Source organism: Micrasema longulum, unplaced genomic scaffold (genome assembly GCF_059751315.1).
Source record: "Micrasema longulum isolate JH-2025_06_02 unplaced genomic scaffold, ASM5975131v1 h1tg001210l, whole genome shotgun sequence".
In the NCBI taxonomy this organism is placed as follows: Eukaryota; Metazoa; Arthropoda; class Insecta; order Trichoptera; family Brachycentridae; genus Micrasema; species Micrasema longulum.
In genome coordinates, this window is record NW_028278397.1 from 173085 (window position 1) to 190350 (window position 17266).

At 33.2% G+C, this 17266-nt stretch overlaps 1 protein-coding gene and 1 long non-coding RNA gene across 3 annotated transcripts in view; one reads left to right on the forward strand and one right to left on the reverse strand.

Moving 5' to 3' along the window:
* LOC148276499 (uncharacterized) overlaps window positions 1–12585 on the reverse strand; it is a 47082-nt gene extending 34497 nt beyond the window's left edge. Inside the window, exons 1-2 of one of the 2 annotated variants that reach the window (XR_015823714.1) lie at window positions 12394–12585; window positions 3637–3752 (exon numbers count right to left, since the gene is read on the reverse strand). This is a non-coding gene — a long non-coding RNA (uncharacterized LOC148276499). The remainder of the gene's footprint in view (window positions 1–3636; window positions 3753–12393) is intronic. The other variant, XR_015823715.1, reaches the window with a different exon arrangement.
* Window positions 12586–13563: 978 nt separating this feature from the next.
* Window positions 13564–16637, forward strand: LOC148276500 (esterase FE4-like). Its single transcript, XM_088234162.1, has 4 exons — window positions 13564–13665; window positions 14390–14522; window positions 14856–16147; window positions 16232–16637. Exons 2-4 carry the CDS (start codon window positions 14394–14396, stop codon window positions 16422–16424), a joined length of 1614 nt encoding a protein of 537 aa, XP_088090288.1. The 5' UTR covers window positions 13564–13665; window positions 14390–14393; the 3' UTR covers window positions 16425–16637.
* The last annotated feature ends 629 nt before the right edge of the window (window positions 16638–17266 follow it).

Genomic DNA, 17266 nt, shown 5'->3' on the forward strand with positions numbered 1-17266 from the left:
TATTCAAAATTGAATTCTGGTAAATGTTACATTTTTGATTTTTGTTTCGTCATTATTGGTATTCTCAAAGGTGAAAAAAATTTCAATAAAAAAATAATTATAAATTTCCACCCTACAGGAAATTGGATTTATTTTTTTATTTTATTTTATTTAGGGATATCAACAAAAAAATTTGTCAAATAAAATATACAGGGAATAAAATCAACGACAGATATCCACAGAAATACATTAAATACTCGTACAATACATGCTAGTGTGTTTGTGTTAGTGTAAGTGTGTGAGAGGGTGGATGAGTGGGTGTTATAATGGAATGAGGGTGGACATGTGTGTAAATATTATTGAACAAGTGTCAAAAATATAAAATAAATAAAATTTTAAGAATTAAAGATAAAATAAGATTTTATTGTAGAAACTAAATGTTTTTTCTTTAAAAAAAGGTTGTTTTAAATCGCGCATTTGAAATGTAAATTTGTGACAATCAAACGGATCAATGAGGGGAAAGTTTAAATTATATTCACGAGCTAAACGTATAAGTGGAAAGTATTGGGCATAGTTCGCACGAACTGCTGGCACACGAAATAGAGAGCTCGACGTGTGACGGGTGCGGATGCGGATACAAAAAATGTTTTCCAACGCGGGGTAAAAATTACAGCAAAAATTATATGGCGTAGTTTCTTGAAAATCGCGATATAATTTTTTTCATTTCGCGAAAATGGCGATCATTCATCACTATATCAATGATTTTTTTGATATTTTCTTCAGTAACCACCTCTTTTAGCCTTCCTGTTGATGGTATTGTTGCAGTGCTTGTTTGGCGGCGTTTCAATTCAGAAATCCAATATTTTACCATGTAATCTGATGGAGCAGACTCATCGTAATGTTTATCAAGCTTTTATTTTGTCTCTTTTGCCGTTTTCTCTTTCAAATAATAGTGTTTAATCACTGCACGAAATTAGTTTTTTTACATTTTTCAAGAAACACAAAAGTTGTTTACTTCAAACGACTAAACAAATAAACTAATCGATGAATTTGGGTGAAATTTTAACAACTGCCGTTTGACAGATCGCAATTCGGAAAAAATAAATATTTTTGTGTTCATCTAGCGCTAGGTAGCCTCATTATCAATCCAGCCTCGTATTTAAAGAAACGTGTGTGTATATAATACATACCATTGTAGCACACATAATATATACATAATATGTAAATACTTCGTCACTTTTAATGGACACAGTAGACGTTTGGAGTATTGCCTTTTAAAGGACCTGCATTCGTCAGATTCCGGTAGTACAAAGAGCAAACGGGGAGGTTGAATGTTCGGCGAAGAGAATGATCCTTCAAATATCTGAAGTAACTGGGGACTAAACGTAAAGCTTAAATGCATAGAAAACTTATGTGCCCTTTTAGACATAAAAGGGAAGTATCACATACTACGAATACCGATAAAAATATATTAAATGAATTTGGAATAATTAATTGTATTTTCACAATATAGATATTGAAGAGAAATGTTTTCATCTATAAATATAAAAAGGATTTTTTTGAAAAACGTCGCTAGAAAAACGCGACATTTTTGGCCTTGATATTTATTTATTTAACACTTTATATACATAAACAATATATATACATATTAGGGCGGGCATATTGCCTTAAGGCAATTTCTTCCTATCTACCCAAACCGTTCAGTTTGAGAAAATTACAAATACATGGACATATTGAATCATACAATTTATGCAAAAATTAAAAATAAAGATTAACAAAATAAAAATATATAAAAGAAATTAACAGTATACTATGAAGAGAGGAGAGGGAATGGGAAGGAAAGAAGAAGGAAAAAGGAAAAAATTAAATATTAAGATGGTGACATTTCAATCTTGACTTAAATGTAAATAAAGAAAGGGCGGGGCGGGGCGTCTCTAACATTAGTGGGTAGATTATTCCACAATCAAGTGGCTACTACTGTGAAAGAGGAGGCAGGAAAATTAGAGCGGTGAAAGGGTATTAAAAGGGTTCTCTCGTTACTAAAACGAAGAGATAGTCCGTGTTGTGAAAGAGGTTGGAAGAGCTCTCTCATATAAACAGGCGAAGTAAGATTATTTAATATATTGTGAAGAAGTGATAGAATGTGAATGTTTATTCTATGCCTGATACTGAGCCAGGGTAGTTGCGTGCGATACTCGATTATGGTGTCAAATTTGCAAAGATCAAAGATATAACCATAGTTGTGACTTCAAGATTTGTGACAACGTCCTAAACAAATTTGAATGGTCAGTAACACATAAACATGAATCGCGACCTATAAGTGGCGTGGGCAATGGAATGACCGTTTTTTGCAATAATTCAAAATAACAAATTTGAAAATGTTTTTGATGCTACTAATAATTATAAGCAAAATTTTTTTTTACCGGACAGTATTTCATAAACCTTTAATACCTTTTATACTATTAAAATGTTTTTGAAAAAGTTATATTTCCTTATTATTTAGAAAAGAAGCCACAATTAAAAAGGAAAAATACCACTACATCAACATTGAATCGAGTTGTGGTCCCGTGGCTAGTGTTGCGGACTCACGGATCAGAGGTCCGAGGTTCGAGGTTTCGTCCCACTCTATCCCAACTTGATTTCCATTTTTTAATAGTGAGTTATTTACAACTCGTTAAAAATGGTTACCAAAATTGAAATATTTAGGTAAATTATAAGAACGCTAATATTTCTTTAAAAAAAAAAAATTGTTGATAAATGTGTTAAATAATAATGTTTCGTGAATGTCCAAATGTTTGTGGAGAGGCTTGATTTTCTCCCGAGAGAGTTATTTATATCTAAATTTGTTGCACCAGAGAGTGACAACAATTTTGAAAAGGGAATGTGGAAGTCTAGGCATTCACAGGGCTTATGATCATCGATCACCATTCTGCCTTTGTTTAAAAGTCCAAATTTTCTCAACTCTTCCATTTGTTGACTTTTGTGAAGTAAAAGAGCTGAAAAGTTAATCATGTGGGAGAGATTCATCCGGCTGAACCAATTCACCTACTAGGCAATGCCTACAATTAATTTCCCTTCACAAAAGTCAATAGATGGATGAGTTGAGGAAGGACGTTAAAACATAGGAAGAATGGTGAATATGACGCAGTTTGTAAAGTGGGCACTTAAACCAGCAACGACAGATCTTAAGCTCTATAAATGCCTAGACGTCCAATTTTCTTTCTGAAAAATGTTTTTTCCAAACAAATAAATCTTAGTGATAGTCCCATTTTAAATATGTTTCCCTTCCCTAAATCCACACACAAACCCCCTCTCTTCTCTACCCCCGTAGCCACGCCCACTCTACCTTTACTGTGAAAAATTTATAAATGTTATGTTAGTTTGTAATTAACCCCGAAGAAGGTATAGTATTGCCAAAACTAGTTGGTTGTCAAATTATAAAAAACATAAGTGGTACATAAAGTGTTTTTTTTCTTTCTTTTTTTTAAATATATTAAACAACGAAGATGCTTTTAACTCTTAAGTTTTCTACCATTTTTCTTTTAAAATATGTACTTTCCTACTTGTTGCTCATGTTTTTGAGATAGATAATTTAAACCTAAAACTATTCATTACGCAATATTTTACAAATTATCGAAATTATTTTTCTTTTCATACTTGATCAAAAAATAATTGATTCGTGTTTTTTTCTGAATTTCGTCCACCGTGCGTCGCAGGCTATTTGGCTCCTCTACACCGTCCAGCTGCCGGTCCTCCAACATCCGCATAAATACCTATAAACATATACGACCATGTTTTAAATGATTATCAAAACATTGTATGGTAATGTATACTGAATAAATTCTAAGCATAACGAACGCGTTTAGTACTTACGGTGCTTATAATAAATAACATGAAAGAATAGTCATGTTTACTAGTCATAACGAACGCATTTATTACAATTGTGTTGCCAATGTGTATGATAGTTATTTTTTTTTAAATCTCGCCAAACATACATTTTACAAGTGCAGGTCCTAGATGTGAACAACGCAATGCGGAGTTTCAGCGCTTTTTCTATTTGTCAAGAGACTATCGAACTGAGCCAAAATATTTTTTTCTTTTGTATCGTATTATCATCGCTATGTTTTTTTTAGGTTTTGTAATTTTGAAATTACCATCGTGACGTCACTAGTAGTCTGTGAGATATCCTGACTGGTAAGTTGACATCTCGGAAACCAAGAATGCTTGTCTATTAAAGCTGTAGTTGATCGGTTGATTAGCAAGAACTTGTGACGTAGTTCAAAGCAGTTCATTTCTATAAAAATATTTTTTATTAAATTTTCACACATTTTCGAGAAACTTCATTTTACAATTAAATGCTCTAATTTTTGCGGCGTGTAAGAAACATTTTTGTATCCAATTTCTCTAAGCACTAAATGTGCTCATTGTTGCACGTACGCTGGATGTGCTTAATAAATAACGTGAATTAATTTTTTGTTTATTAGTCAAAATAACTTTACAAATAAAACATTACTAATAATAATAATTAATGTCAAAATATATGTAAATATTTCAAATATAAAATCACCCGGTCGTTTAATTTTTTTGTGAAAATTCTGGTGATCGGCCGAATAAACACTGGCTATAAATACAAACTCGTCCTTAGTCCCTACAATGTCATTGACGCCGTGAAAATGAATTTCGAGAAGTTTTCAATCGAGTTATGAGTTTCTCAGTATAGGGTCGTTAGTTCGTTCATTAATCATCCCGTCCTGTAGAAGAGCCCATAATTGGATAAGTAGCCAGAATGCCAGGACAAATTAACGCAAGATTTGACGTAGGAGGTAAAAAGGATTAGGACATGCTTTTATTAAAAATTCACGACTCGTTCAGGTTTAAAAGGACAAAAATCTGAGCAGACGGCGCGACGGTTTTATCTTAAGAAAATTAACCCCGGAATTCAAAGAGAACCCATTCGCTTATTTGACTATCTGTTCGTTTGTCTACCTCGTGATTTTGACCATTCAACCACAAGGCGGACAATGCAAGGAGTCTTGGATTCGAGTCCTGACATGGTTGACAAACATGTATTTAAAATGTGTTTTTACACTGGAATATTTAATAGTCCCCGGTCTGGCAACTGAAGCGTAAGATTAATGTGGTTGGTGTAAAAATGCAATGCCCTATGCACAATTAGGTGCGAAAAGGGAACTTTTATACCCCTGGTTCCAATAGAGATATCAGACAAGCGCTGTGGTGCAGTTGATTAGATGACCAACTGTAAAACTTGCGTCGCAGGTTCGATTTCCGGTAGTAGCAAAAAAAAATACGGGAAATGTTTTTTCTCAATTGGTCTGGGTGTTGTGGTGCATTTTTCATAATATCTTCATTTCTATAACCACTTAAAAAGCCTCTTAAAAAGAGCGTTTGCGGTTTTTTAATCCTTTTTTTAAAAGTGCTTGTTTCTGTGTCCTGGCGGACGAAGAATACAGTTCTGTGTGTAAAATAGAAACAGAATCCCCGAAGAGTGTTATTGAATCGACGGGATGTTCATTTTTAGGTAAACATATTGAAAAAGGAAACGAGTTCAGATCTATCGTAATGAAAGGTGCGTTAGCCTACCTATAAGTTCTGGGTTTTAATCCTGGCAGAATAAAAGTAAAATACTGTCCTGCAGTTTGAACTAGGACAACCAGTCTGAAGTTGCGAAAAAACAATATTGTATTGTCCTCGAGTGAACTGCGCATAAACGTGTTTTTCATTCTGCCGTTTAATTACACGCAAACTTTTTACATTTATGAAAGATGTAAAACAAATGATGTGTAAAAATCCGTTTGAATAAATAATGTTGCTTAAAATATTTTAATCTCTACCCCCGAATTCCGAGTAATGACCTGGTTTGAGTTTGATTGCTCGAGACATTCGAATTATTAATGCAAAGGTCAATCACGTGACATTTTAGCTACAATGATCCATTGTTCACCCTGACATAAAAGCCAATTTTCAAAATATGTACCCGAGATTTTAAGTAAATTTATTTTTATAATAAACATAATATAAAACAACAAAGTATGCCTACGAAATTACAAATACAATTTTTAAATTAATACTAAATTCCAAAAACAACATTTTTTTAAAGATCTGCATAACCCTTATGCACGTTTTTGTTATAATATTCTACATATCGACGGTGGAAAGGCAAAAATTACTAAGCAACATTTAGCCAACTAAAAAAAAGAGTTAATTAAAGTGATTTTTTTGAATTAATAAAAAATCTCGCAATTAACAAATTTATTTAAATTATGTAGGAAAAATTTAGGGCTTTGAACTCTCAGTAGGGTCGCAGTGAGTCACATCTTGCTGGAACGTGTGTACCGGCAACATTACTGACTATTTCAACTCGTTAGCGTCTACGGTCGCGAATCCTGGGCAATGGTATCACACTTATAACGGTGTGATCGCAGCAGATCGTAGGATAAAAGGCGAGTTTTGAAGCCTCAAAACCAAAACCAACCAGCTAAGGGAAGGTGACCCACCAGAACAGAAAAAACCACCAGAGATGGCAACGAGAAACCACTCTGGTCATATTTCCCTAGGAATCAATACGGCGAGAATACCCAATGAGCAGTTGTCATATCTGCGGAATATAAGAGTAGCCCAGGATCGAGATGCTTTCGCTGTAGTGATCGCCAACGTCGGGGAGACCTGACAAGGCACCCCAAGAAAAAGAAGTATTAAGGTAAATATGAGATTTTTTCACTAAATAAAAAAAAATTGGCCGTTCTGTTTAGTTGGCTACGTGTTGAATTTTTGATTTTTTTTTTATTGATGTAGCCACTCAATTGGCCCGCAGGAATGTTCCGGAGAGTCAGTCTATTATTTATTTCATACATAATAGTACATACTTTCACATCAATTGTCAAGTCACATCAAAATATTATAGGAGTGAAAATTTAAAAGAAATATGAAAAAATATTTTAAAACGAAAGAGAAAAGAGAAAGGACTTTTATGAAATTAAAATTATTTTCTGATTTATAAACCATATTCCAATGTCGCCTAGTATTAAAAAAAAAAAATTACAGGATGTTACCATTTTATTTTTCTAATCATTATTTACTATGTTTGTATTGTGTAAGTGCCCCATGAGCGTACATGCGAAATTGAAATAAAAAAGTGAATCAAAATAATAGTTTCAAGTAAAATATAAGTATTAAATTCTGCAGAGGTATAACAATACATTGCGAAAATTCAATGACATCAAGACAGTAAAATTATATACACTTGAAACGAAAGTGAAACATGATTATTTGAATTCGTTTTATATTTACACACGTGTCCATTTTTATTTATTTATATATTTCAAAACAATAATAAAAAACGGTATACTTATTCACCAAGAATAGGACAAACTTGTTGAAGGGCCTTTGGCACTTAAAGTTAAGTTAAGAATGTTTATTAAATAATATTTGTGTATGGCAAAATGTTTTTATAAGGATCTATCGGTTCATATATTTTTGTACAGGCAATGCCTGTTTAAAGAAACTGACATTATTTCGCGGCAAAAATGAAATATTATATTTTAGAATCAGGTAAGAACCTATATGATTTACGAAAAATTAGTTACTTTTATTTTGGAATTTATCAACAACTGTTTACCTTTATAAAACTACAACTGTTTCTCATGAGTTTAAGTACTCCAGACTGCATACTGATTAAAATGTTTCACCTTTGAATGGAAAATAATAGTTTAAAAATAACTCTAACCCAAGTTCCTTTGACGTTTGAAACTAATTAAAAAATTTAATGAATTTCGGGCGAACAAATACTTTTTACTTTTTGTTTGAAAGCAAAACCTGAAGGTAAGTTACTCCTATGGTGCTATTCTGATTCTTTTAGCACGGGTAAAGAATGAAGAGAAAGTTGCGATTTTTTTTTGCATGCGCCTACACGTTGCTTCAAATTCAATTAAATTAAATACAAATTATTTACTTAAACATAACATATACATTAAAAACAAACATTCAATACGTACATATTATAAAAAAGAAAAAAATATACGAAAAAGACCCATGTTAAAGTAGTAGGAGAATCCTGCTCCGGAAAACCCCTTCGGATACATGAAACATATCAATATCCAGAGCAATGTTGTTCAGCATAGCGGTAGCCCTTCCAACAGGCATAACCATCGGCAGGTTGCTCCTGTGTATCGGAATATGAAACAATCTATGCTGACGTTGTCTTAGGTAATTATCAGGAACATACAAACCAATGCTCATCACAATCTTACTTTTATCGACCATACATAACAAACATAGAAAGGATTGAAAATGTTCAACGAAATTTTTTAAAATACCTAGATTATAAAAACGATAAAACGCTTTGTACTTACAGCCAATCAGCCAAACAAAATGGATTTTTTTCCCTTCAAAATAGACGCACTGTATCTGAATTATGCTATTTACATAAATTATAAAATAATAAAGTAAACTCTTTCAACCTACTCTCCAAAATTAATCTTAATGTCCCCTTTCGCGTGACAAGAAATAAGTATTTGTTCCATATGCCAGTCTGTAGCACTAACTATGCACAGCACTCTTTTCTCTATCGTTCTTGCGCTAACTATAATCCATTTTTTTCAAGTATTGATATATTTTACATGCCCCTTAATTTATTTGAAAATAAACTAAGACTAATTTTTTCGGGCTGCGATACGATCCCACTTACTATTTAATGATGCTCACACTTACACATACCTGAACACTTACTTCTACACTAATACACATAACAACACATCTACACTTACTCTCACACAAATACACGTAAACACACCCTTTTGTTGTAACACAATTTAATAATATGTATGATTCTTATTAAGAAACTTAGCTGGTCTGTCTTTAATCTGTATTTATTTTAATGTTATTATATCATTGTCGACTGATTGTTTCTTTTAAATAAATAAATACCGCGCAACAATCGATAAAATTGTGTAGTAAAATACACATTCCTTTTAGTCTCTAAACTGTTGTAGCCAAGCATACCTATATGGCCATACTGTTGATTAAACGTCAAATGACGTAAAATAAACAGTTTTGAAATGAACATTTCATTGTTCGACATCATAAAACTGTTGACAAAACGGGAATACAGTTTGGTCAATACAACTTAATTAAGTGTTTTGGGTAATGCTTAAGGTCGCATTAACGTTCTAAATGAAAATCATCATGTTTGCTTTCATCTTTTCATATTTGTCATCAATGTGGTCATATTTCCACAACCTTATTACCACAAAATCTACGGGAAGAAATAAATTACGAAAAATTTAAGAATGAATTAAAGAAAAGCTTCTTTCCATGGTTAACATTAACTAAATGTTTAAAATAAAATGTTTGTAATTATATATATATGTAACTTAAGTATTGCATAAGTAGGTATATATAGTAGGCTTATGACCTGTCATCGGCTGGTTTAAGTGGCCGCTTTACACACTGTGTAATCTTAATGATCATGTGATATGATATGATAATTCAACAATATTTGAGGATGTCCAAATTCAGCTCTTTTACTTCACAAAAGTCAACAGGTGGATGAGTTGAGGAAATGTGGAGGTTAAAACATGGGTAGAATGGTGAATGTTACACAGTGTGTAAAGTGGCCACTTAAACCAGCCAATGACAGGTCATAAGCCCTGTAAATGCCTTGACTTCCATATTCCCTTCTCAAAAATGTTTTCCCTCTCTGTTGAAATAAATTTTGATATGATAATTAATAAAAAATCCTAAGATTCAGAACGCTCTTGAGTGACTTCTGAATTTTCTATCATGAATACATACACATGAAACCTATACATTTTTGTAGAAAAATATTTTTGGTCGAATAATAATAGTACCTTGTCCATGTCTAATGACGTTCAATCAAATGGACACGTTACAAGCGCGTAATACATGGCATTTTAATTTTTAGGTTATTTCCTTCCTTGCATCTCTTTCTCACATAAAAAATTTCATGTACATTGCGATTTTCTGGCACTTTTCCAATTTATTGAAAGCAACACAATATTTGTTAAAACTGAGATGAATTTAGTTAGGAAATAAAGTGTCAATAATACGAAACAATCAAGACGGAATCTCACCCAAATCAATAAAGGTTTAATTTATTTTACTCCAAAAAAGTCAACAGATGGAAGAGTTGGGTAAAAAAGGACGTGTAAACATAGGCGGCCTCCGCGGTGTAGTGGTCAAGACGCTTGACTCACAGACAAAAGGTTCCGGGTTCGATTCCCGGTGAGAACACAAATTAAATGTGATTTTTCTCAAGCCAAGGTGTTCTGTGATATAATTCACCGCTGTTATTGGGCCTCTTGGACTGTTGCGGTGCAAAACTTAAAAAAATAAATGAAATAGAATGAATAATTTTACCCAGAGTGTAAAGTAGCCACTTAAATGTGGATTTTTTTTTCTGGTCATTTTGTTATATTTTTATTCACATGCTGTAAACCTATGAATGGTCACAACATTTTACTCTCCAGAGATAACCAGACCGTGGCAATCTAAAGAATTTCTTCAACAGCAACATTCCCCAAAAAATGTGTACTTCCAGTATTGAGATATGGAGTAGAAACACTTACACTCACCAAATTGACTATAAGGAAGCTCCGCGTAGCACAAAGAAAACACGAAAAAGCCATGCTACATATAAAACTCTCTGGCCAGATAAGTAACACCGAGATACGGAAAAGGTCGAGAGTAATGGACGTCATCGAAAGATTGGCTAAGCTTCAATGGTCATTTGCGGTACATGTTGCCAGATTAAAAGACCAAAGATGGACTAAAAGGGTAGTCGAGTGGAGACCTCGCGAAGACAAAAGAAGTAGAAAAAATAAACCCCCCACACGATGGTCAGATGATATAAAAAGAATTGCTGGTGACTGGATACAGAAAGCGCAAGGACGTATGGAGGAGGCTTATGTTCAGCAGTGAACAGGAATGTGGAACTTCATTTCAACTTAATGAAGAACTTCGGGGAATTGGATACAAGAAAATGTTTTCTTGCGCGCAGTAAAAATTGAGGCATTAAATTTTACGGCAAAGTTTCCTGAAAAAGTACGAAAAAATAATAAAAACACTTTTTAATAAAAATGGACTGCTTTGATCGACGTCACTGGTTCATATGAATCAATCGATGGGAAAATTTCCGGTTCGATTTCCGCGAGTGGACCAATGGGCAGAACTGATCGAGAATAAGTGGAATAGAACCTCTGACTTCACACGCGGAGTTATTTCAGAAATACACATGTCAAAAATCGTAGCGCTGATAACACTATAAATTTGAAATAATAAAAAAAAATATGGCAAAGTTTAGTAGTCTATTTATTAAAAATAAAATAATATTAAAAAAAACTACTGATCTTTCTCATTGAAGTGTAATGATGATGAAAATCTACGTAATTATGAGATTTTTTTTCAATAAATAAAATTATTGTTTAAAAAAAAAAATAGCTAATAACAAATCATAATCCCCGTAAATGCCAAAACTTCCACATTTCTTTCTCGGAAATGATTTCTCTATCTGTTAAATTTCAATATTTAGGAATGTATTATATGTCAATGACCAAACCATTTATGTTTATTTCCTCCTTCAGATGCATAAATATAGGTACTTACTTGACATTTCACGATCGCCAAATAACAATCGTATAATGTCTACAGTTTTACTGCCATAATATTATATGTTCGACGTTAAGGATCGGATATTAGAAACATCTCTTTGTATTATTCCGACAAAAGTTATATTACAGATGATTGCACTGTTAATTCTTAACGGGTAGTTAGGTTCTTATCTAAGGGGTATACACTGAAGGAAATCTGAAATAGATTTTATTTTAATCCCATGGTAAATAAATGCAGGAACTTACGTAAAAACACGCAAGAAAGCCCACCTCGTCATGGTCCGTGCGCCTGTTACAGACATTTTATTAAAAAATCATTTTATAATCCCAGATACAATAACTAAAAAATACTCTAAATGTATTAAAACCACTTTAAAGTCATAAAATTTTCAATGTAGTTCAATCAAAGTACAGATTTACTGAAAATATTTATTGGAGTTTTGATACACGGCGGCGAGGGACGATTGGCGCGCCGAAATAATTAAAAAAAATTCTCTTAATCAAAAACCTTATAATTACATAAAAATTCTAAAAAAGAATTCATTAGTTAAGTTAACCTTGATAAAGAAGCTTGTACAGCTTTGAAACCGGTCAGTAGAAAAATTAAAAAATACGTGGTTAAAAATAAAGTTATGTTATTTATTTCATTATTTATATTAATTTATTTGTCAGTTCGGAGAAATACTTTATGCTGGACGCACGTCGGTTTGAGTTGTATTAAAAAATATATATAAGGCCTAATTTAGGGCTGTGTAAGTACACAAAATACCTAGCGTCGGCGGCTGGCTGTGTTGCTTGTGTTTTGGGCCGTAGTTGGATGATCGTCAGGTTTAGGCGCAAATGTCGGCAAAACTTCCATTTTCCCTTTGAAAATTGGAATTTCCCAGTTCTGGGGACTTTTCCCAACACAACACACCACTGGTCCGCACATTGGCTTGCAGGGACATATACTAAGCGACTCGCAAACGTGTGGGCAGTCTAGCAGATTTCATTGCAAATACACGTATTGGCCAGCATGTAGAGCCGCCTTAAGGTCAATACACAATATTTATTAATTTATTTATTTGATGAACTAAAGCAGTCCATTCTAACGATTGTAAATACGATTTCTTATAAAAAATACAGGCACTAATAAAATAAAATTGAAGCTAGGACAAAAAAAAAATACAACCTCAAGACAAGATCCGGTCTATCTTAGTGATTTTTTAAATCTATAAAGACTTACACAAAAAAGGCCAGATCTTGTCTCGAGTTTACCATACGACACAATCGGGACATTGGTACATGCAAGCCATGGTTTGTGCCGTGTTGATCGTGGAACAGAACATTATTATTTCGCACCCGGGTTTGGAACATTGAATGCCACTTGTTCCAGTAACGATGGTACATCAATTGAGCCATTAAGTAAATTAAACATAAATATGGAGTCAATGTTATTTCTACGTTTTTGTAGACTTGAGAATTTTAACATTGACTCCATTTCTCCGTAAGTGTAGTCTCCCGAGTCGAGGCCAATCATCCATGCTACTTTTATTAGCCATCGATGTTGCACCGATTCGATATGATATTATGTAGGTAATGCGTAGGTACCTGAAGGTTCTCCATTTATATTGAAATATTTGTCAATTCAAAAAAATATATTTTTTTAAATCTGTAATATTTGATTAACTTATCTTTGTACAATGCACATATTGATAAGCACTAGCGTCGGGGATATATGGATATATATGTCTTACAGAAATGAACATAATATTACAATGCGTATTATTTTTTATCGGCCTTATTTCCACCATACCGGACCTGTACAAAATCCACAGTAATGTTACTTTATTAAATTTTATGCGGCCATTTGCAATTTACATACCTATTCACTGAATTCGTCGAAAACATGTCGTCTCTTTCACCAGTTTCCACCGTGTCATTGTACCGTGTATCGAACATTAGTAAAAAAGGGACAACACAAGATGGTCGCCGCGTGAGCGAGACGTGATTTTACATAGTAAGCAAATACAAACTTCTTTGAAGGTTAAAACATATCCAGGTATGTGTACTCTTTTCTACCAAATTACTGTTTTAAGTTGGCATTTTTCTTAATTTATTGTACAATGATAAAGAAACGCAATGTGTAATTCTACCTGTGTAATATATTAAATCAGTAAAGCTGATAACAATAATAATCTTCTGGCGTTGCGTTGTTAAAAAAAGTTTATCGCCACAATACACAGATAGCGCTGCTAATCATTTATACGCGGGAGTTAAAATAATAGCCACAAGTATTAAAGACGCAGCGTGTCATTTGAAAAATAGCCAATGCGGATGGATTGAAAACTAAATAATCGAGACATTGTTTTTTCAATGTAATTAAATAGGAAGGTGTAAAATGGAATGCTAATTATAATTAAAAAATGTGCATATTAAATAAAAACATATTTATTTAAAATTATGTAATCAAATAAATACTAATATTTTACGTATTCTGTGACAAGGTTTTTTTAATACTCGAAGGAAAATAAAATAATAATTTTTGATTTATGATTCATAAATTTCGATTAAAATTGAATTCCCCTTTAGCTTAGTTAAAATAATGCATTGTGATATCTCATATAGTTTTAAATTTTAACGAACAGTTTTAATGGAAAATTATCTTTAATACTGCTGAAAAAGTTCACGAAAGGATTTAAAAATTAGTATTACACATATGTATCCAAAGCTGTAGATCCTTTTCATTTAACACGCGGATTCTAAATGAATAAAATTATTTTCAGAATCATGATTCGAGTTACAGTCAAACAAGGAGTGCTTGATGGAAACCTCGAGAAATTACGGTCGGGAAAAACGTATACAAGTTTTAAAGGAATTCCTTATGCTAAACCACCCATTGGTAAACTTCGTTTTAAGGTTGTTATTTATTTGAGTTATTTATAAATGGTTATTTATAATATTAACAAAACAAATATGAATACTGTATGTGTACAATATATCAATACATGTACATTTGTACATACAGACGATCGACTTTTGTAAAAATATTTCTTATTTTTCTCTTATTATGACTTAACGTATTTCCAGCGGTTCCTATCCCTGGTCATCTATTTCTTCCACTTTTTTCTTTCTTGTTCCATATTTTTTCGGCATGGTTCATACCCATATCTCTTCTTGTGTTTGTTTCTACACCAGAAATTCGCTTTTATTGTTTTTGGTAGATGTTATTTATAATTATTTTTTTTGAAGGCACCTCACCCGCCAGATAATTGGACAGGAGTTCGGGATGCGAAAGATCACGGAGGCATTTGTCCTCAGGTTGATATGATGTCAGGAGTGATGATAGAAGGAACAGATGATTGTCTGTATTTAAACGTTTACACGCCTAACTTGAAGACAAAATATTTTCCAGTGATGGTGTGGTTCCATGGAGGTGGATTCCTCTCCGGGTCGGGAGATTCAGTCTTATATGGTCCAGATTACCTGATTGAGGAAGACGTTATTATAGTTACTGTTAATTATCGCTTGGAAGCATTAGGTTTTTTATGTTTAGACACTCCAGATGTACCAGGAAATGCTGGAATGAAAGACCAAGTTGCCGCGTTAAGATGGATCAAAGAAAATATAAAAAGTTTCGGCGGAGATCCAAACAATATTACAGCTTTTGGAGAAAGTGCGGGGGGTGCCTCAGCCACATATCACATGGCATCGCCCATGAGTAAAGGGCTTATAAACAAAGCTATCGCTCAAAGCGGTTGTTTCCTGCACGAGTGGGCTTCTTGTGATAGGGGAAAAGAACGCGCATTCTTACTTGCGAAATCATTAGGGAAAGAAACAAATGACACTGAAGAGTTACTAGAATTTCTACAAAGTTTACCTCCTCAACAACTCACCAAAGTCACTCGACTAACAATGTCAGAAGAGGAAAAAATAAGAGGAATACCACTTCATTTTGGACCAGTGGTAGAAAAGATTTTCGAAGGTCGGGAATGTTTTCTCCCGAAACCCGCGGAAGTCTTACTAGAAGAAAACGGCTTAAGCGATATTCCTGTAATTGTTGGGTATACAAATAAAGAAGGCCTTATCAATTTGAGTGATACATTAAGGAAAGCCAAAGCAATCGATGAACATTTCGAAAGGAAAGTACATCGCAAAATTGTTGCAAGAGTTACAAAAAAGGAATTAAAAGAAATAGCAGTAAAAATAAAAGAATTCTATTTTGGCGATAAGGAAGTATGTATTGAGACTTCCGAGGCCATTATTGATTTGGAGACGGATTACAACTTTTCGATTGGAGTTATCGATTTTGCTCAGCGACTCGGTAAAAGGTTTTCTTCTCCCGTGTACTTGTACAGATTCTCCGCATCGAGTGAATTCAACATGTTTAAAAATAATTTGGGCTTGAGTGAGTACGAAGGAGCTTGCCACGCTGATGATATATTTTACTTATTTAAACCATTCCTCGATTTTGACGAAGCTTCAGAAGGATGGGGGATATTAAAAAACATGGTGAAATTATGGACAAATTTCGCGAAACATGGGTAAATTACAACAACCATTTTCGATCACTCATTTTTTCTCATTTTCGTGATTGTGTTTTTCTTTTGAATTGTATTTTATTTTAGGAATCCAACTCCCGCATGCGACAAACAGCTTCCAGTTTCTTGGAAACCAGTCAAGTCAAACTGTCTGAACTTTTTGGATATCAATACAAAATTGACTCCTCGAAAAGACCCGGAAAAAGAAAGATTTCAATTATGGATGGATATATTCAATTCCGTTCTAAGAAACAACAAAAATACGCTTAGCCACCTGTAAAGTAATAAGCAAAAAAATAAAGAAAATAAAAATAAAGACACCCAATAAAAAAACCGAAGAAGGACGTTAGAAAAATATTCATGTTTTAAGAATTCTTATTGTTTGTGTTATTAAGTGATTAATTAGAAATATTCCCGAAAACACTGTTCTATTATATTACAAATAAATGTATTAAATCAAATAATTAATAAAATATATACTGTGCATATTTGTTAATGATCTTTTTTATGTATGTTAATATTAGAACTTTTTGTTTCTAACCACTTAATAAATATTGAATTCCCAACGGGTTTCAAAGCTACATAAGGCTCCTTATCAAGTTTAATTTTGTAATTAATATTATCGATATATTTCATTAATATTATGAAATATATCGAGGCGATACGATTGAATAACATGATTGTTCTACCTACCGGCATAACCATTGGCAGATTGGTTCTGCATCGTGGTAGGTAGAACAACCTATGTTGCCTTTGTCGAAGATAATTATCAGGGACAAATATACCGAATTCATTCAAAATATCAGAATTATGTATGCAATCACCAATGAGTTGAAAAAAGTGAACACCCAAATGAATATTCCTTCTCCCCAACAATGATTGGTAGCTCAGCATTCCTAGTAAGAAGTCAGTCGGGAAAAGCTACGGGTAGAATCTATACTTCCTGAGATACAGATAACGCAGAATTTTTTTCTGTACCCTCTCTATAATTAAGAAATACGTGGTTTCATTTGGCGACCAAATGATGGAACTAAATTGCAAGCAACTTCTTACCAAGGAATTATACAACGTTTTCAGAACCTGAATATTCGAAAAAATCTTGGCGTTTCTAATAACAAATCC